We start from the raw sequence: 21,951 nt of genomic DNA, 5'->3' as shown, positions 1-21,951 counted from the left end.
GAACATGGCTACTAGAAAGCTTTAAATCACATATGTTGTCTACAGTATTATTTCTGTTGAATAGCATTGAGATAGAAAGCCTGAATGATATACAGTCAATGTAATAGGTAAAAAATTACAATGGAAAATAAAAACATAGACGCAGGTGCATACAAGTAATATGACAATGGCATTGCACAGAATCTGGAAGAAAAGAGAAAAGCATGGAGAACTTAACATTACTCCTGCACAGTATACCTCAGCAAACGTCCTTTGAGGGCTTGCTGGGGTGACGCACTCCACCCATTTTCTTGTGCAGCAAACAGACAAACTGAGAAGCATCGTCTTTAGGATGAACGCTGGCAGAGAGAGGCATCAGTGGCCAGGTTTGGAGGGCGGATGAGGGGAGTAAGCCGGGACCCACCCAGGTCTTGTGCACAGACAGGGAGAAGGCAGGTGGCTCTTGAGATTCTAGAATAGGTTACAGTGGGGGCGCCTGAGTGTCTCAGTTGGTTAAAAATCCGGGTCATGAATTGGGCTCAGGTCAAGATCCCAGGGTCATGAGATTCAACCCCGTATTGGGCTTTGTACTGGATATGGGACCTGCTTGAGATTCTCTCTCCCTCTCAGCCCCTTCCCTGCTCGCATGCGCACACTAGCACTCACTCTCAAAAGAAAAAAAAAAAAAGAATTGGTTATGGGGAAAGAGCTTTTTTAAATCAGGAGGAATGGAAACCAAAGACAGGAATTTTAAAAGAATTGTAAAGTAACTTTTTCTTTCAAATCTGCAACTACCTCCCAGGGAGTCCTCTCAGTAGCTACCAAAAAAAGGCATCTGTTCCTAAAAATAAAACCTCTTAGCACAATAGGAATAGGTGAATATTTCCTTATGAGAATAATTATTCTTTGATCTCCTAGCCAAAATTCTTTCTTAGTAGGAGAATAATAAAAAAACAATGAGACATACACACATACATGCAGTGGAGTAAGGTAAGAAGAGCCCGCTAACAAAGTAGATGTGTAGACATTCCCACGGGAAGGTTACAGGCGTACTCAGTGACAAAAGCCAGGTATAGGATTCATAGGCATAGCGTGAACCCCTGCGTGTAGATAAATTTAAAACTGATTTCATTGTATATTTGCACATACATAAATATAAGCACAAAGGTCTCAGGACACGTGTCTGACTGGTAAGGAAAGGGAGAAAACGGTTTTCTCTTTTTAGTCTATTTTGCTCTGACTTTGCCTATATGGGTATTTTTCTATGTGGACGCATTACTGTGTCATTCGTATAATATGTGCATGTGGGCACACATGGGTATATGCACTCTCAAAGCCAAAGCTAGCAGCCTATCAAATGATAACATGCAAAATGTATTTCCATTTTTGAGTGGAAAATGAGAAAAGCATGCTCACTCTTGGAATGCTTATTTGCCATTGTTTTGGAAATTATTAGCCAGTGTGATTAGACAAAAGGAAGAAAGAAGGGGCATAAATAATTGGAAAGCAGGATGGGGCACCTGAGTGGCTCAGTCAGTTGAGCATCCGACTCTTGATTTTAGCTTAGGTCATGATCCCAGGGTCAGGGGATCAAGCCCCGCTGTCGAGTGCGTGCACTCTCTCTCTCAAAGATAAAAAATAATAAAAATAAATAGCTAAAAATAAATAAATAATTGGGAAGGAGTAGGCAAAAATGATCGTTTGTTGGAGATGAAATGATTAAATTCTACCTGGAAAGCCACAGAGAAATTTCATTCACACTTAGAAATAGCAAATATGTATACATTATATGCATGTAGAATTCTATAAACGAGTTATTTTGGGAAAGCTGCTTACAGGAATTTTTAATAAATGGTTGTCTCTGAGGAGTAAGGAGGGGTTGGAGGGGAAACTTGCTTTGTAAATTTTTTCAGTTTCACTTTTAAATGAAATTTTGTATCATGTTTATGTGTTAATGTAGCAAAAAATAACTAGCTTAAAAATGAAGTAATCTTTGAATAACTTTTATTATCTTAATATTTAATATTTAAATATTATTTAAATATTTCAGTATTTAAACTTTTATTTGAATAATAGCTATTCCCCTAATAATCAAAATAAGACAATTAGGAATACTTGGACAAACATGTAAAATAAAAGGAGAAAATAGAAAACCCCAGAAAAAGGTAACAGATTGGAAAATATGAAACAAAACATTTTGTAACAAAACAGCACATTTGTGATTACAAGGGAAATAAAGCATGCAAAAAAAGTATTTGCTGTGGCCATATTACAAGGAAAGGGCCTGAGTGTGACTTTAGGGGAGCCAAGGATTTGAAGCAGAGAAATGACATAAGACTTTCCAACAAGCCCTCTAGGTGATTTTAATATTTATCCTTTGTTGAGGACAACCACTTTATACATTTATTGTGGTTTATTATTACTATTTTAAGATTATATTTTTAAGTAATCTGTACACCCAACGTGGGGCTGGAATTTGCAACCCAGAGATCAAGAGTCGCCCGCTCCACTGACAGAGCCAGCCAGGCCCTCCTGTTTATTATTTTGTATTGAAATTACTCCTGGGGCACCTGGCTTGCTTGGTGGTGGGGCACGTGACTCTTGATCTTGGGGTTGTGAGTCCAGGCCCCATGTTGGATGTAGAGATTACTTTAAAAAAATAATAAAATCTTTCTCAAATTCGACATATGAATGAAACCATATGATATCTGTCTTTCTCTAACTTATTTCGCTTAGCATAATACACTCTAGTTCCATCCACGTTGTTGCAAATGGCAAGATTTCATTCTTTTTCGTCACTGAGTAGTATCCCATTGTGTGTGTGTGTGTGTGTGTGTGTGTGTACGTATATATACACGTGTATATACGCATATATACATATATGGACATATACATACTACATCTTTATCCATTTATCAGTCAATGGACACTTGGGCTCTTTCCATAATTTGGCTCTTGTTGATAGTGCTGCTGTAAACATTGAGGTGCATGTGCCCCTTTGAATCAGCATTTTTGTATCCTTTGGGTAAATTCCTAGTAGTGCAATTGCTAGGTCATAGGGTAGTTCTCTTTCTAAGTTTTTGAGGAACTTTGAGGAACCTCCATGCCGTTTTCCAAAGTGGCTACCGCAGTTTGCATTCCCACCAGCAGTGCTAAAGGGTTTCCCTTTCTCTGCATACAAAACTCAACAGATTAATATGCAGGAAGGGAAGGAAAAATAAGATAAAAACAGAGACGGAGGCAAACCGTAAGAGACTCTTAAATACAGAGAACAAACTGAGGGTTGCTGGCAAGGAGGTGGTAGGGGATATGTGAAATGGGTGATGGGCATTAAGGAGGGGACTGTTCAGGATGAGCACTGGGTGTCACATGTAAGAAGTGAATCAATGGGTTCTGCTCCTGAAGCCAAGACTGCACTGACTGTTAACGAACTTGAATTTAAAAAAAAAAAAAATCTTTAAAAAATAAAAAAAGAAATTACTCTATACTCGGTCTTCCTGGAGGGCAGGGACCATGTTTTCTTAATCTTTAGCAGTTACGACAGTCTATAGCTTCAGTAAATGTTACCTGAGTGAAACCGAGATCTATTGAGGAGTGGACGCTGCAGGACCACTGGATCTAGAGGCTGTGGAAAGGTTGTAGAGTGGTTCCTGTATTCAGGTATTCATTCATTTATTTATTCAATAAATTTTATAAAAGCAGCTGCTCCTTGCCAGGTGGTATGCTGAGGTTACACCAGAACTACAATAGCTCTTACTTTTGAGGAACTTAGAGGGAAAGGCAGATGAGCTGGGACTTAACACAGATGTGCTAAGTGTGAGAGAACCACTCCTAGCATTGCTGGGGTCACAGAGGACCACCCCTCCCAGCCTCTGCAGGTGGGAGTCAGGAAGAGCGGGAGGGCTCCCGTCTGCTTTCCCCTTAAAGACTGAATGAGTTGGCCAGATAACATGGGGAAGGGAGAGGAAGATGGGCCGAGGCCAGAAAGAACAGTCTGGTATTGGGTGTGTGGCAGGACCTGTGTGCAGAGCAAACCATAGGTAAGTATTTCTGGGTCTCAGTTTTTATTCATTTAATAATATTTATTGATTCATTTATTTTCAAGAAACTTGATTTAAAGGTGGAAAGATAGGAGGCTGAAGAGGAAAGGAGGCACTAGATCATTGAGAACCTTATTTGGTACGGTTGAGACTTTGGACTTTATCTTCAGGTGGTGGGAGCCATTGAAGGATTTTAAGCCAGCGTGGGATTTGTGTTTGGGATGGCTCCTTTAGGCAGCTGTGTGGAGGAGGGGCTGGAGGGTACAGGGCTATGGAGTTAGGGAGATCCTGGGGAGACCGCTGTGGTCATCTGAGTGAGAGAATAAAGCCTGAGCAGGTCAGCACGGGATAGGTACAGTTAAGTGTTTGGCAGGAAAAACGGGCAGTACACTCGGTAATTGACTGGATGTGGAGAGTGTAAGAGAAGGGAAGAGTTCAGAGTGACTCCCAGGTTTCTGTTTCTGCTGGTGCCACCAGTGGGACAGAGTACAGGAGGATAAGCAGGCTTGGCATGGACAGATGGTCCTTCTCCGCGAGGTGATGGCTGAAAATGTGAAATGCAGGAAGAGGCTTGGGACAGAAGCTGAGTTTAGCTGTGGCAGTGAAACAGCAGGTGGGGTAGCCGGGCAGTAATGTGGTAGACAGTCCAAAACTACGGGGGGAAAGTGTGGGCCTGGAAACTCGAGCATGGTTGAAGCTTGGGCGAAGGTGTAGAATGGACCAGACGAGGGTTAAAGATGGAACCCTGCACATGAAATCTAACAAGCTGGGAGAAGCGAAGGAACACATTAAGAAGCCAGAGGAGGAGAGAAGTAGGAGGGAAACCGGAGGGAGGGTACTTCTGCGAGCCGTGGGAGGAGGCAGATTTTGCAAAGAATTGCTTCAAAGTTTCAGATACCACAGAAAGGTCAGATAAAATAAAGATCCGACTGTCGATTAGATTTGGCAGGTAAGGTGTTATTGGTGACCTTGGCAAGAAGTTTCAGGAGAGAGAGAGGAACAGAAACCAAATTGCAGTGGTTGAAGAAGGAGCAGCAGGTCAAGTGGAGATGGACCATGCAGGCGGTTCTTTTGGGAAGAAGCAGAGCTGAGGCCCGAGGAGGAAGAGGCTTTATGGCCTTACCAGGAACAAAAAGACTCCTGGCTTTTCTTCTATGTAAAAGAAACGATTATGTTATTTCCCAGTTAATTTTATAAAGAACATTGTGTGGTTCTCTGCTATGTTTCCAAAAATTACTACCCAAATCAGGCAGAGCTGTACGCTACTTTAAAGAAGCAAAGTGGCCTTATCTTCAGACAAAAATTATGTGTGGCCTCTGTCCGTAGGTCGAAAGGCATGGCAATACATTGACAGATGATTGTGCAGAGCCGAATCCTTTAAAGAAGTAACTGAAATTCCCGAATATTGTTCACTTTACACTTGGTGATTTCTTTTTTTCAGAAAGGAGTTCTGGCCTGTAGGTATTATTTGATTTTCGTTTATTTTAATAATAAATATTTCAGCAGTGTAATATCACTGTAGTAATAATCATGTACGTGGTCAGATTTAATTTATGTAAGATTGCATTTCATCGCAGGTACTGATGATATTGTAGGTCCTGAAGGCATGGAGAAATTTTGCGAAGACATTGGTGTTGAACCAGAAAATGTAAGTCTAGCCTATTAAGTTGGGCAAATCGGTTGATTATTTTTCTTGTCTTTTGTCCCTTGACAAATAAAGCAACAGTAAAGAAGGAATGGTGTGTTAGTTTTGTGAGGCAATCTAAGAAACAAGTTTCAATTCTAATTGGATTTCTAAGCAAAATTTTTTTGTTTTAATTGGCATGGTGTAACTAGTCAGTCATGTTTTCCTCTTGTTTGTTTCTTGTATCTAAAAGGTACGATAGTAAAGTAATTAAACTAGATGTTTAGAAAGTGTTTTGGGCATGTGTACCTCCCGTGAGAGATGAGCTGGGGGGCTGAGTCATAGTCTATTCTGTACCTTTGTCCCCCTCCCTAGTTGTTCAGCATAATGTAGAGTTTGTCCAGATTTTTGAGTAATTATTCATAGGGGTTTGGAATAAGTTGTAATTATCAAGAATCTTTCATAGCTCTTTCACTTCCGATTAAATTTAACTCAGGGATTGCTTTTTAAAATTTTTTTTTTTTTTCAACGTTTATTTATTTTTGGGACAGAGAGAGACAGAGCATGAACGGGGGAGGGGCAGAGAGAGAGGGAGACACAGAATCGGAAACAGGCTCCAGGCTCTGAGCCATCAGCCCAGAGCCCGACGTGGGGCTCGAACTCACGGACCGCGAGATCGTGACCTGGCTGAAGTCGGACGCTTAACCGACTGCGCCACCCAGGCGCCCCACGGGATTGCTTTTTAGTATAAAGGCCTTAAGTATTTCCTTTAAAAATTTTTTTTGAGAAGTTATTTTATATGCTTAATTATTTTTCCCAACTCTTTTTTTAAAATTTTTTTTTTTTTCAACGTTTATTTATTTTTGGGACAGAGAGAGACAGAGCATGAATGGGGGAGGGGCAGAGAGAGAGGGAGACACAGAATCAGAAACAGGCTCCAGGCTCCGAGCCATCAGCCCAGAGCCTGACGCGGGGCTCGAACTCACGGACCGCGAGATCGTGACCTGGCTGAAGTCGGACGCTTAACCGACTGCGCCACCCAGGCGCCCCTTTCCCAACTCTTATCGTCATGTTATTGTTGAATATTTTTTTCCTGTTCCTACATCATCTCTCTTACACTAAAATGAAAAGTTATGCTCATACAGGTGCCCTGGTTCATTAACTATGCAGTTTAATATTGCATTAGCCTCCAATTTAACAAATATGTCTAAGGTCCTAAATGAGTTTATGATGGGGAAGAGATCACAAGAGATCATCCTCCTTGTATAGACTCTTCTTGGAAGATTGCTGCCCATGCACGTATGTCATGCTCTTAAAACTGGAAATTAAGACTTCACACTTTTGGGGCGCCTGGGTGGCTCAGTCGGTTGAGCGTCCGACTCTTGGTTTCAGCTCAGGTCATGATCTCACGGTTTGTGAGCTTGAGCCCCGCATCGGGCTCCGTGCTGGCAGAGAGGAACTTGCTTGGGATTCTCTCTCTCCCCCTCTCTCTGCCCCTCCCCCAGTTGCTCTCTCTGTCTCTCTCTCAAAAATAAATAAACTTTAAAAAATTAAAAAAAAAAACAACTCTAAAGACTTCACACTTCATTCTTAAAACTTTTCTTACCCTTGACATTTGTATGCCTCTGTCCTCTCCCAACTCCCTCCAACACCTTACATTTTCTAAAGAGCCTTTTGCTCATTACGTGGATTTTTGTCTTGTAGTTTTTTATTTTAATGTGATCTAGTTCAGTATCTTAATGAACTATTCATTTTGGTATAAAGGTTTGGGGAGAACTGCCAGTAGTATTTTGTCTGATCTTGCCCATAGACTAGTCATAAGCATAGAAAAGAACACTTCAGGAGCACTTGGTGGCTCAGTTGGTTGGACGTCCGACTTTGGCTCAGGTCATGATCTCGTGGTTTGTGGGTTTGAGCCCCTTGGCAGGTTCTGTGCTGAGAGCTCAGAGCCTGTAGCCTGCTTCAGATTCTGTGTCTCCCTCTCTCTCTGCTCCTCCCCTGCTCGTGCTCTGTCTCTCTGTCTCTGTCTCTGTCTCTCTGTCTCTGTCTCTCTCAAAAATAAACAAACATTTTTTTAAAAAGATTAAAAAAAAAACAAAACACTGGCTTATGAAAGAAGTTTCCTGATGACAGCTGGGCCAACGTTGGCAGAGTGTTTTCTGGACTGAATAATAAGAGGGGCAAGAGTGAGTTGGACCTGAGAACAGACCCAAAGGTTCTCTCCCTCTCTCTCTCAAATTTTTATTTAGTTTTGGGAGAGCGCAAGCTGGGGAGGGACACAGGATGGGGATGGGATCCGAAACAAACTTTGCGCTGACAGGCTGACAGCAGCAAGCCTGATGTGGGACTCGAACTCACGAACCACAAGATCATGACCTGAGCCAAAATTGGATGCTCGACCAACTGAGCTACCAAGGTGCCCCAGACTCAAAGGTTCTGCCTTTGAGGGGACTGTCATCAGCATATGATCAGAGGTGGGCAACAGGGCCGGAAAGGGAGGAGATTGGGAGGCCAGGGTCAGGCTGCAGGTGTGAGAGGCACTGTGTGAACATTTATTCTCAGAGGCCCGGAGGCCTGTCAGGTGGGAGGGAGGGCTGGTGTTGATTCTAACTGAAGAAAGGCACAGTTCTTCAAATAGCAGTACTCCGTAACAGAGAGCTGCTGTTATTATCCTTTTGGGGGGCAATGGTGTCCCTTAGTCTCCTCTTAGGAATAGAACTAGACTTAACATGTTGAATCACATTGAAGACTAGGAAAATGAATTCAGAAGATTATTCTAAAGTATTTATTACTGTACTTCAGTTCTAAGCTGCCATTAATAGAAGTTGTATATCATCACTAAGAAAGAAAAAGTGTTGCTAAATAAACTCTGATATGCATCCATTTGGAATGCATCCCAATTTCAGAAATGTTAACATTTGAAAAATAAGAAGTAAAATTGTTTTTAAAGCCTTGTCCTCATTGTTGAGTTAGCACTTTCAAATACTTTACTTAAAACCTTCACCTTGCCTGATATTTATAGCCTAGGAAATTTAAGCAGGTTTGTAAAATTCAAATCTACTGTCATTTACTACGGCCACAGCAAAACCTTTTGTTTGCCTAATTAGCTTCCTTATTAGCTACCATAAGAAAAGTCCATTTTGTGTAAAGAAATACTCATCGTGAATATCTACTTTGACTTTTTAGCCACATTTCATGCATACTTGTGTGTGTTTCTGTGCCCTGACCATTTTTTTTTTTTTAATTTAACAAGTGTTTATGTGGAACTTTAAATCTTTCTTATTGAGCATTTAGTATATATATTGTTTGAGAACATAGGAAGTTTGAGTTCTAGAATGTGGGTTAGGGGCTCCTGGGTGGCTCAGGCGTTGAGCATATGACTCTTGATTTTGGCTCAGGTCATGCTCCACATCCGGCTCAGTGCTGACCATTCAGAGGCCGCTTGGGATTCTGTCTCTCTTCTCTGTCCCTTCCATGTGCACACGTGCTCTCTCTCTCTCTCTATCTCTCAAAATAGTTTTTTTAAAAACTGAAAATGGGGGTTATTTCACCTAGGGTAAATTGTTATGTGGGAGTCAGAATTCCAAGAAAAGCTGAGGGATGAGGGGAAATCCACTGATGTGTAAATATTTGGAAGAACATGTGTGCTCTTTTGGGGAAGTTTGGGTCTCTTAAGTTAAAAAATTTTTAACGTAGGGGCGCCTGGGTGGCTCAGTCAGTTGAGCTTACAGCTTCGGCTCAGGTCATGATCTCGTGGTTTGTGGGTTTGAGCCCCGTGTTGGGTTCCATGCCGACAGCTCAGAGCCTGGAGTGTGCTTCAGATTCTGTGTCTTGTCTCCCTCTCTCTCTGTCCCTCACCTGTTCATGCTCTGTCTCTCTCTCTGTCTCAAAAATAAATAAACATTAAAAAAAAAATTAAAAAAAATTTTTTAACCTATTAAGCAATGCTGTTTTGTGATGGTGTGCATATGTAGAAACATTGGTTTACTAATCAGTGCTAGTAATCTACCTAGTAATCTAGATTGTTTAATCTAAAAAACCTAGTGACTTTAAAAATTGATATGTACTGATTTAATTGAGATTTGATGAAAGGGCTTAGAGATTCAGTGGGTTCTCACTGCTAATCACTTCTAACGTGGAAAACCATAGAGTCAGCATCAAGAGAAAGCTTTTCATTAATCTTGCAGTTATAAATTAGACAAAGCTGGACATTTTTAGTCCACAAGCTAGCTTGCTGGCAAACGCAAGGACCGACTTTCTGAACCTCCTAAATAGCATTGTTCTGCAGTACTTAATTTGTGTAGTGGCTTTCAGAGGCCAATTAAATCATCTGGAGTGATTTCTAATTGACTGCTTGCCTTACTTTTTTCATGTTACATCATCCCGATTCCTTTTACCACCATCGCCATCTGACCCAGTGGGGCACGTGGGTGATAGATTAATGGTTGGGTTGGTTCTTCCAGCCGTCGAAATGAAGCCTTCAGGTCCTGTGTAAAGAAATCAAATTAGCTGCCAAATGTGGAACATGCTAGTCCCTGGCCAATTTTCACAGATCTATTTTCTTGCCATTGATTTTTTGTTTGTTTGTTTTGTTACAACAAATGGAGATGTAGCCATTTAGCAGTGAATATGTGATCCCCAGGTCAGGACTTGGATGTCCGTTAGGTGTGGACAACGTCCTGAGGTACGCAGTCCCACAGAGTGGCAGGATGGTCCTCGGAAATCCCTGTCCCTCTTCTTTACCCTCTTCTTGGATGGATGGCCTCAGCTCTTTCCCTCTGCAGAGCCCTGGATAGTTGGAAGCTAGATGCGCTTTTGAAATGTAATTTTGTCTTTACTCCTTCAGGTGTTTATTAAACTCACTGGCAGTATCTCTGTGTCATCTTTTCTCTAAAGCAGCTAAGTGACAAGTAGTGCCATAAACTAGAGTTGTTACAGTTCCTGATGCCTGCAGAGTTTCAGAAGATTCACTAAAAGCAAGAGTGGCACCCCGCTGAGAAGTGATTGGGCCCTGTCACTCATCCTGTGCTCATTCCAGGCACAGCGCTATTTAAGTGGGATGTGGGGCCACTTCACAATAATTTTCTTCAGTGTGTATAGTTCAACTCACAAACACTAATGTATTTGTGGTACAGCTGCATTATTGTGTATGACTCACCACTTACCTTTTTATTTTTTAGCCCTCTGATCTACAGCTTGCTCTTTTCACTAAATCTTGGAGATTGTTCCCTATTTGTACTGATAACTCTACTTCATTTGTCTTAATGGCAGCATAGTATTCCTTTGTATAGAAAGTATTCAGCAAGGAAGTATATACTTAGTCCCTGATTAATGTTTGGTTGTTCTCATTCTTTTGCTGCTATAAATAATTCTGCAGAAAATATTGTTGAATATACATCTTTGTGTTCGTGCACAGGTATAAGTTATAATATAACTTTCCTTAAGTGGAATTGCTGAGTCAAACACTGGTTTTAATTTTGATAAATATTGCAGAATTGCCCTGTGGAGAGGTTAATGGCTTTACATTTCCACCATTCTGCATCATAAGAGTTCATGTCTCCCCAAGCCCTTGTCAGCAGATGAATTACCAAACTTTTGGATGTTTCCCAGCCTAGAACTCATTTTTGAAGTTACCCTGTTGATATTTCAGTGACTAAACTGCGGCGAACAGAAGCATTTGGAGAGTTGTTAATATGATTAATTGCTGAGATCTGTCGTTCTGATTTGATTGGTCTGTTTTTTTGTTTGTTTTTATACAGGTAGTTATGCTTGTCCTAGCTTGGAAATTGGATGCACAAAACATGGGTTATTTTACTCTGCAGGAATGGTTAAAAGGAATGACTTCTCTACAGTAAGTCCCGCGGCTGCCCTGGTTGGGAGGCGGGGTGGCGTCCTTGCACTTCCCAGCTGGCTGCCTCCTCCCTGGTGGGTCAGGAGCCTGGGTTGGGTGACTGCAGGAAAGCCGGGTGATCTGGCAAACTTCACCTGTGGCTATAGGTGTAAAGGCCAAATCCCATTTTCATGATGAAGAGAAGACAGTATGCATGAAGTTTTGCAATTATAATTTTTATATAATGTGTATTGTTTACTTTAGTATTCTTCTAGAGCAGAGCTGCCCAATAGAAAATAGACCAGCCTCTCCTCTTCTCACAGATGTGAGCCACATATGTAATTTTAAATTTTCTAGCAGTCCCATTAAAAAAAAAGTTAAAAGAAACAAGTAAAATTAATTTTAATATATTTTATTCAACTCCAGATATCCAAAATATTATTTATTATTCAGACATATAATCAATATTTTCAAAATTTATGAGCTGTTGTACATTCTTTTTTTCATATTAAGTCTTCAAAATCTGGTACATATTTTACATCTATGATCCCTCTCAGTTTGCATTAACTGCATTTCAAGTGCTTGATGGCCATGTGTGTCTAGTGACTGTCATATTAGCACAGGCTCAGAGCTTAAAAAGCAAAGGCCTATCAGCATCTGGTTTACAGTTAGGGAGAAAAAGTTGACTGAAGTTTAACTTATAAATGAAAATATGTATTTTATATATTCTGATTTTACCTTTGGGCAAAATTGGAACTTCATTACTCCAGTGGTTAAAAAATAATAATAAAGAGTCTATTTGTGTTACCCAGAATGAGAAAAAAAACAGTGGTTTTATGTGTTCATTGTGTGTGTGTGTGTGTGTGTGTGTGTGTGTGTGTGTGTACACAAAGTTTCATTCAAGTAAACAGTTGTTACTCTGCATTCTGAATTGAAGGATACAATTGAGGATAAGTAAATATTTCAGTGGTACCTGAAGATGAAGAGCAGATTATTAACATAGTAACTTTGATCTACGGAATGACTCTTTTTTTTTTTTTTTTTTTTTTTTTTTACTTTTACTAGGAATAATAGACTTTGACATTTACTGGATTGAAATTGGAGTGGAAATGGTTTTATGGTTTTATTCAAATAATTTTGGAATTTGCCAAAATTGTTATCCATTTGTTATTGATAACAATGCTTTATTTGCACCATGCTTTAGTAGTTCTTAAGTCATTTTGCTGCTTTTCCATTGGAGCCTCACGGCTGCCTTCCTTGTGAGGAAGACAAATCAGGCTTTATCCTGCACATTTTACAAATGAGGAAACTGAGGCTTAGAAGGGACACATGGGATACATGATGTGTTAAAGTAAGTGGCAGAAATGGGAAGAAAACCCAAGACTTCTGATCTTTTTTTTTTTTTTTTTTTTTTAATGTTTATTTTGAGAGAGAGCACAAGCAAGCAGGGGAGTAGTAGAGAGGGAGAGAGAGAATCCCAGGCAGGCTCCACACTCAGCACAGAGCCCGACGTGGGGTTTGATCGTAACCGGAGATCATGACCTGAGCCAAATCAAGAGTTGGATGCTTAACTGACTGAACCACCCAGGTGCCCCAAGACTTCTGATTCTTAAGTCACATTCTTCCTGTAACAACTGTTGTCTGATGGCAAATTAGTTTTAGATAAAGCCATACACTTTCCTGTCATCATGCTCTAGAATTTTAGGGTTAAGTCCTCTGAAATCTCTTTAAAAATTATGTTTGTCATGTTGGGAACATCTCCTTAACAATTTTAAGTCTACTAACTTTCACTGTTTCCCCCCCTGCCTTTCCTAACTGCCTTCTGAGTACAGCACATAATGGCTGCACTTTGTAAAGGGGGGCCTGTGTAATGATGAATGCATGGCCATATCAAGATTTTATTTCAAGCCTTCAGAGGAGGCACCATTAGTATGTTTCGGGCACATTTTCATTTGTCTTAAGAGGCTATAATATCCATTTTTAAGTAATTCTAGATTATTTTTTACATTTGCCTTTACAAAAGAATGTTACACACTGCCAGGCCTTTCCCTTGCGTTTTGAGGGCCACACCACCTGGGAAGTATGCAGTTTCCTGGGAGGTCTATGTAAGTTTCCTGGGAGGGCAGAGGGGAATTGCAGGGACCCCACCCCGTAGGTTCTTTGTTGGGAACCCTGCTTGCCACTCAGTGTGACACACACGGGGGCAGTTGGGTTCCTCTAGGGTACTGCCACTTGGTCCTTGTAGTTCAAGATGAGGTGACAAGCTGGGTCCACTCTAAGGGCAGGGTGGAGCCTGCTTTCTTCTTGTGTGATACGAAACTTGGAGACTGGTTTCCTCATCAATGAGGAAGAGATCATTACTCAGAACAACCTTTAAGGTTCTCTATAGTTCAGAATAGTCGAATTGCAAGTTTTAAGAACCTCCACTCCCCCTCCCTTAACCTCTCTAGATTGATTTGTTCAGCAAGTGTTTGGATGGCAGCGATGTGCCAACTGCAGTATTCTACATCCTGGGGAAATAAAACTCACGAGCAAGACAGTCCTTTTGGGGCAGGGGCTCAGAAGCAAAGTTCAGCCAAAAGATCCAAAAATAGTAAGGCCACTTCTCTTTATGCTTCTCGAATTGATTACATAAGTACTGTATTTGTAAGGTGTCCACACCCGGTAAATAAGAATACTCAGAGACGAATATGCTCTAGAGATAGAAAGTAATCTGTCTACTGAATTGCCTGTTTTGTCTTCTAGTTTGGATTTTTGTCTTTTTTGCCCTTTTTTGGTTTCATTAAACCTGTCTGGAATTAAAGTGTATGTGACAATCCCTGTATTTATAATAGAATATTTGATTAAGATGCTAAGTTTGAAGAAAATGGTTACTGGACAGAGGGAGTGGAGACTATGCTCCGCTGCTCCCTGGGTGTCTCTGGCAGCACATCTAGAACCAGGAAAGGGAAGTGATGCTCTGTGACTCCCGCCTGGGCTCTCAGAACTCCCATCTCCTGGACACTGGGGAGGGGAGTGAGCTGTGTGCAAGCCCCACCAGGGCCAGTGTTTTGGAAGTGCTGGAAGGAGTGACGGAGGGCATCTGGCAGGAGTGGGGGGGCCGATATGTTCATTCCACGTTCTGTAGCTCATTCTCAGTCAGGAGAAGGCACAACTCATTTCAGTGGACTGTTTGTTTTATCGCCTTGTTCGAACACGTGGGTTTAAGGTTACTTCTAATGAATCAAACTTACAAAGCTGTTTAAGCTAAACAAAAGTGTGTTAGACTTGTAGCTTACTTTGCATAGAAGTGAGGATTGGCTGGAAAAATACCTTTGGCTAACTGAAGGGGTGAAGGCCTTTCCCCAGGGAATGGAGAACTCCTTTTGGTTTTAACCTTTGGTGCTTATTGTCCCGATTTCTGGTGCTTCTGAATCTGTAACAGGAGCAGAAGTCACAGAAGAAATGATCCCACAGTATGGCCACGTTTTGTTTTGGAAAACGGTGCTCTTGAGCGGTGTGGCACTATGTCACTCAGAAAGTAACAGGAGTTTTCTTATGTGTGATACACCGGAAAGCGGGGGTGGGGAGGGGGGAGGGGGCAGGGGGGAGGCTGAAGATGTGGCTGCTTCCTGAAGTCCCGGGCTGGTTTGCTTCAACTTCCCGACAAGCCAGTTTCTTCACTTGATCTTGTTGAGTGGCCACTAGATGGCAACCTGTAGTTCGGACTGGGTGACTCAGAGGCGTGTTCCCTGCTGGGGGTCACTCCAGAGGCTCTGTGGGTCAGGGCCCTCCCCCCCGCCTTTTTTTTTAAAAAAAAAAAAAAAAAAACGTTTATGTATTATTGAGAGACACAGCATGAGCATTGGATGGGCAGAGAGAGGAGGAGACACAGAATACGAAGCAGGCTCTGAGCCATCAGCACAGAGCCTGATGCAGGGCTCCAATTCACAAACCGCAAGATCTTGACCTGAGTCAAGTGGGACGCTTAACCGACTGAGCCACCCAGGCGCCCCGGGGCAGGGGCCCTTTTAAAGCAGATTAAACTCTTTATTGATGGTAATAGCTCTAACATGTGTAACTGTCTTTATTACACACATGAAGTGAAAATTTTACTTTGGTATTTTATGCTTTACTCCAGACAGGATCTCTGAGCGTCTTAAGACAAATGGAAACGTCTTTCAGGGGACATCTTTTGCCAGGGTGGCAGCTAGACTCCCAGCCATGCTAACGAACTTCCATTTTGCCTTGCGGTTCTACCCAAAGACTCATGGCTACTTTATTTTCTTTTAGCTATGTAGCAGATGTCTAAATGAGCGCTCTCTGCCCTTGAATCTGTTGAAACAGACATCTGTTCTTCTTCCTCTCATTGGACAGGACTAAACTAAACCCCCTGCCAAAATCTGGCCAATTTCCTGTGGCTTTGGTCCTTAACCTTCCTTTCCAGTGAAGACGAGAGACCTCGGCCTTAAATATTTCGGGGTTAGCTGGTTTCTCTCCTCTTTGACCCTCTGCCATATTGTTAATAAAGTATCATTAGTTATTTATGTATACAGTAAAAAATCAAACCATACAGTAGAGTCCCCAGTGCAGAGAAGGCCCTGCTCCCTTCCTGCCTCCTAGACTCCAGCTTCCTGCTTTCTCGTGTGCCCTGTTAGCTTCTACCAGCCCTCTTTTGGGGGTTGGCGCTAGATCTCTAACTAGGCTATCAGCATCTCTCTTTTTTTTCTTCCCCAGCCTTTCTCCACAGAGATTCAGAGTGAATTTTTCAAGATGCAAGCCTGATTGTGGTCTCTCCCATGGTTGGAGGTGGCTTCCAGTGTTTCTAGGATTCAATTTAAAAAACAAAAAACAGTATGGACCACAAAACCCTTTATGGCCTGGCCTCACCTCCCTTTCAGCCTTATCCTGGAACCACTTCCCCTCTTACTCTCTTCCGTTTGGTCACAGTGGGTTTCTTTAGTCTTTGAGCTTGGCATGCTCCCTTCTGCCACTGGGCCTTTGCGCATGCTGTTCCTTTTATCTGGCAAACCCTCTGCTCCAGAAATATCCTGTTTCTGCTCTCAGCCATTAGCTAACATTTCAGTCCCTTAAAGAAGCCTTTTCTGACTTCTTAAAACAGTTTTTTTTTTTTTAACATTTATTCATTTTTGAGAAACCGAGCACAAGCGGGGGAGGGGCAGAGAGAGAGGGAGACACAGAATCAGAAGCAGGCTCCAAGCTCTGAGCTGTCGGCACAGAGCCCGACGTGGGGCTCGAACTCACGAACTGGGAGATCATGACCTGAGCCGTAGTCAGATGCCCAACCGACTGAGCCACCCAGCTGCCCCTGCCTTTTCTGACTTCTAAAACAGTCTAATTGTTATCTTTTTTAGTTTTCAAACATCCGGAAGAAATACAGCACATTCTAACTTGTTGAAACATTCATAGAAGTGAAACATTTACTCTAATTCTTGACTTTTAGGTATTTTATTATCTCAGTACATTATGGGGGACTATTTTGTAGTTAGCTACAAAAAGAAACCTTTACAAATTTATTGCTAAAGATAGATCAGTGTGCTGATCTATGATGTAAACGTATGAACGGTATTTTAGTTTATAAAGTATATAAACTGTTTACGTTGATAATACTTTTACTGTGTATTACTTATGCTTAGTGGTAGGTGAAAGCCCTACAGGGGAACACAAGAAAGCACGTCCAGCATTGAAAAGCTTTGATTTTGCTGATGGAAATGGTGACTCTTGGTTCTCATTTTTAAGGGCTAGATATGAGGAACAGAAAATTAGTTTGTAAAATTAGCCAATCAGTCTGCTTCCTTAGGAAAAATAAACAGTGTGTCCCTTATCTGTAAAAACAGGTTTTCATCACCAAAGCTCCCTGGAGATATAGCTGATTTCAAGTCTAGGGTAGAGAAAGTACAAGGTGAGCTGGAATATCTTGTACCATAAGCAAGGACGTGCTCAGAGACTGATGGCACATGTCAGAAGGACACTGGCACCAGCTTGAATGGGCCACTGCCCAAATGAGGACGATTTGTGCACCAAAAAGAATAAAGGCAGTAAAAGATTATAACACTGAATAAAAAGCAAAAATCCTTAAGTCCAGAAAACGCAAAAGGTGGTGAGTAGAACTCTTCTTTATAGAATAACTTCAGCCGGTAAGGGTGATAGAGTCAGAAAAATCACCGTTTTGCATCTTCAAATGCAAAGCCGATTCGGGTGGTATCACCAGTGGAGGCTAAAACCACCGGATGGAAGGTTGTTCGGGAACAAGATTCACAGTCTCAAGATATCATCCCATAGATTACATACTATTTCAGAGGAGGGAAAATACCTGTTCATGGAGAATCTGGGGGATGTTACCTTAACTGAATGAGTCCATTTACTGTGACTCCTAATGGGACAGACTGACGTTACAAGTCCTCTCATGGGGTGCACTGAGAAGGGCCTCACAAGCAGCATTGTCATAACCATTTAGCTTAAGTATAATCAGAGGGAAATTATCTGACAAACGGAGATTCTACAAAACAACCGTTCTCAAAAATGGCATTGTCAAGAAAGAAGAGAGGTGACACCCTTCTGGAGACTAAGGAGATATGACAACTAAAAGCAATGCGTGAGCCTTGATTGGATCCTGGATCAAGAAAAAGCATCTGTGAAGAAAATTGAGGGAACACTGGGGAACTTTGTATATGGGTTGTATATTAGCTAAGAAAGTTTACACTGACAGAATATTAGGAGTGATGATGGTATTTAAGTGTTTAGGAGTGAAGTGTCATCATGTTAGTAAGTTACTTTCAAGTGGTACGGAAAAAAGTGCACATGAGAGCACAAATGTGACAATGTGTGTTATGAACTGAGGGGATGGGTATATGGGTGCTTGTTCATTATTCTTTCCGTTTTTCTGTACATTTGAAATTTTTAAAAATCAAAAACGTAGGGAAATGGGTCATCATGAATGTGTTGCAACTCCAGGGTTTTATTGTCTTTTGGTATTCTGTTTCATGTTACTGCCCCAGTTAAGAAAAAAACTCAGGTTATAATTTGCCTTTATTCTGTTTTTCTAGATGTGATACAACAGAAAAACTCAGAAATACTTTGGATTACTTAAGATCATTATTAAATGATTCTACAAACTTTAAACTTATTTACAGATATGCATTTGACTTTGCACGGGTGAGTTCTCTGGAGCCTATCCAGATGTTTCCCTCTCCTCCCGCCCCCCCCCCTTTTTTAAATTGCCTTTTGAGGTTTGTTTTTACATGCTGCAAGCAAAGAAGGTTGAGTAAGTTACTCCCAGGGTGCTAGTTAGGATTTCTTTCTACATGTACGCTTTCTACACTAACCCTGATTCTGGGCAAAAATGTAGTTTGTTAGCAAAAAGCTATGGTGCCAGACCTTGAATAGCTCTTGCTATTGGCTGAGAAGTAATTTATAAACTGGCATGTAATAGACACTTTTCTAAATGTCTTTTAGATAGGCTTAGAAAAGCTTTTCATTCTCCTGAAACAACAAACCTTCACCCATTGAGTTATTGGAGTAAACTGCAGATCTGATTCTGTTTCACTTCCTGTATTGTATTTGGAAATCGTTTGAATTTCTGACCTAAGCTAATTGCAATGAACATTATTCAACCCTAATTTCCAGTCGTCATTTTGAAAAGTGAGCATCTTGTTGGTCACATCGTGAGGCTGGGCTAAGTGTGTGACCGTGGTTCTCCTGGAGCGGAATGAAGGCTCAGTTTTTCAGCCTCGTCACCCTAGGCAGTGGATTCTGAGGCACCAGTTGGCATTGTGTTCATTCGCCCGCAGTCCCCAGCCCACACGGTCACACTCCATTCAAGAGCGGTGTCGTGTTTTCTGTTAAGTTGGTGTGTTTGGTGCATTCAGGGCATTGGGCTTGATTGATCGATTGTGATTTAAAGCAAAGAATTCAGTGTCAGGTGACTCCCTTTTTTCTTACCACCATGTTGGTCTTTTTCACTGCTTACGTGCTTCGGCTCTGCTAGTTCCCCACCAGAGGTTTACCCGACGGTGAATTCTGGTGCATCTGCGGTAGCACATGAGTAGTTCTCTGTGGTGTCCTCATTTGTGCATTTTTGCATTTCTCGTAACCTTCACATAAAATCCCAACCCGTGAAAGTTTATAGATGTCAGAAATGGTATGGTGAAATTCAGATACAGTGTTCCACTAAATGGCATTAGCGTAATCGTATGCGGAAGTTATTTGCCAGATGCTTTTAGAATAGATACACAGTTTGTAGGATTAAGTATTTCATCCCGCGAGATCGTTTTCCTCCCAAAGTCAGCTGTTTCTTCCTGTTTGGTAAAGTTCGTGTAGAAGCGTTCTACCTTCTCACCAAAGTAAGCCCTGTTTTCCAGCTTTTCTGTTTGGGGGCCAGAGTTGCCCACGTATCTGCCGTAGCCTCGTCGCCAGCCGTGGTCCATCAGCGCAGCCTGTGCCCCGAGGACTCCTTTGCTCGCCTCTTGTGGCGCCTTCCACCGCAGCCTTGCCGATCCGATCGAGGCCCTCGGTCCTCCTTCTCCTTGCCTGCGCTGCTGTGGTCCCCTTATTCCCGGGCTCTGTCACGTCCCCTCCAGCATCACATTAGCAGGGTGCCACTCCTCCACCTCCGGCCCCAGGGTCATTGGGCCGCCTTCCGGCTCGGCGAAGCCTTCAGTTCCCGGTGCCCGGATGTCACGTGGGGCTTCCCTATGCGCCCCCTGCAGCTGCTCTGCAGCCTCTCGAGTGACAGGCAGGGGCGTTTTCGATCTACTACACCGAGGAGGAGAGTGGGCCTCGGAGAAGCAGACACATTGCACCGTAGTCACTCTGTCCGCGGCAGTGGATCCAGGACTCAGACCCGGGTTCTGGCCTCAAGTCCAGGCTGCCAGTCACCCCAGGCTTCCTTTCTCCCACGGCGCCTGTGTTGCGGGGAAGTCCAGTCAGCTGAACCTGCCGCCCGCCGTTTTTGGCTTTTCTGCTTTCTGCCTTTCGTCCCTCCGGGCCTCTGCCCGAGTCCTGTTGGTGCTCTCCCAGCTCTCTCCTGCGTCGGGCGCCTGGGCCCAGCCTCCCGGGTCCTCCTGACCTGGGGGGTCGTGCGCCTTCGCTGCATACCCTGGCGACCTCCTCCGGCTCGGCCGTGGCGTCTGGGTGGCGTCTGGGTACGACAGGCGTTCGTCTTCTCAGACCGAGCCAGGGACTGTGTCTTCTCTTTCTTCGCATCCTCAGTAACAGCCAGCAGAGGTCTTTGCTTTTGGTGAGCATTACCAATGAATTAATAAGCCCCTTTATGGAAGGTGAATACCACGCATATTTAATCATTGCCAAATAGATTCAGTTTGGCTAAAATATGCTCTAAAATGGATTTAAAAGATTGTTTTCAATGTTTATTTTTGAGAGCAAGAGAGAGAGCGAGGGTGAATGGGGGAGGGGCAGAGAGCCGCTTGCGCGCACGCGCGCGCGCGAACAAACACACACACACACACACACACACACCCACACACCCACACACACACACCCACACACACACACACAAAATCCAAAGCAGGCACCAGGCTCGGAGCTGTCAGCACAGAGCCCGACGTTGGGCTCAAACCCACGAACGGTGAGATCATGGCCGAAGCTGAAGTTGCACGCTTAACCGAGCCACCCAGGTGCCCCTAAGATGGATTTTTTATTGAATCCTTTGGTTTGCTTTGGTGTATTTAGCTGTATCCCACAAGATTTGAGATGTACGTATTTTCATTTGCACTCAGTTCAAAATGTTTTCTGTTTTCCCTTGTGATTTCCTCTTTGACCACTGGTTATTTACAAGCGTGTTGTTGGTGTTATTTTCCAAGTATTTAGGACTTCCCACATAAGCCTCCTGTTATTGATACCTAGTTTAATTCTGTTGTGGTCAGATAAGATACCCAGTGTAATTTCAGTTCACTTAGGGGTATGGGGACCTCATCTGTGGTCCAGAATGGTCTCGTGATGAATGTGTTATGTGTAAAACACATAAAAAGAATGAATATTCTGCTGCTGTTCGGGGAAGTGTTTTATAAATGTCAGGTCATGTCGGTTGATAGTGTTGTTCAGGTCTTCTGTATCCTTCCTGATGTCTGCCTGCTAGGCTCTGCCCCTCACTGAGAGGGGATTGTTAAACTCTCCAGCTCTGTTGCTCCTGTTGTTTCCAACATGGATTTTGAAGCAGATACTAACTAGGTTTAGATCTACTTCATGGTGTTCTATGCTCTTAAAGAGTCGACATGTTAGCATCATGAAATGTCTCTTATCTCTGGTAATATTCCTTAATTTGAAGTTTGCTCTGTCTGATACCAATAAAGCCATTCCTGCTTTCTTTTGATTAAAGTCTGCATGATAGATCTCTTTCCATCCTTTTACTTTAAACCTGTCCATGTGTCTTTATTTAAAGTGGGTTTCTTATAGGTAGGATATAGTTTCTTATAGATACCATATACACAGTCTGACAATACCTGTCTTAATTGAGATGC

General features: G+C 42.4%; 1 protein-coding gene across 4 annotated transcripts in view; it reads left to right on the top strand.

Moving 5' to 3' along the window:
- The window catches only part of DCUN1D4 (defective in cullin neddylation 1 domain containing 4), a 76,485-nt gene that overhangs the window by 39,448 nt on the left and 15,086 nt on the right, over positions 1 to 21,951 (top strand). For all 4 annotated transcript variants that reach the window (XR_004343550.1, XM_032592991.1, XM_030313883.2 and 1 more), the window contains exons 6-8: positions 5,597 to 5,667; positions 11,403 to 11,494; positions 18,520 to 18,628. Coding sequence is in view for 3 of the 4 variants with exons in the window: in XM_032592991.1 (XP_032448882.1) it covers positions 5,597 to 5,667; positions 11,403 to 11,494; positions 18,520 to 18,628 (272 nt within the window). In the remaining variant the exon portion in view is untranslated. The remainder of the gene's footprint in view (positions 1 to 5,596; positions 5,668 to 11,402; positions 11,495 to 18,519; positions 18,629 to 21,951) is intronic.

Source organism: Lynx canadensis, chromosome B1, assembly GCF_007474595.2.
Source record: "Lynx canadensis isolate LIC74 chromosome B1, mLynCan4.pri.v2, whole genome shotgun sequence".
NCBI lineage: Eukaryota > Metazoa > Chordata > Mammalia > Carnivora > Felidae > Lynx > Lynx canadensis.
The sequence above is the reverse complement of the archived record's forward strand: the minus strand, read 5'-3'. Positions and strand labels throughout refer to the sequence as shown.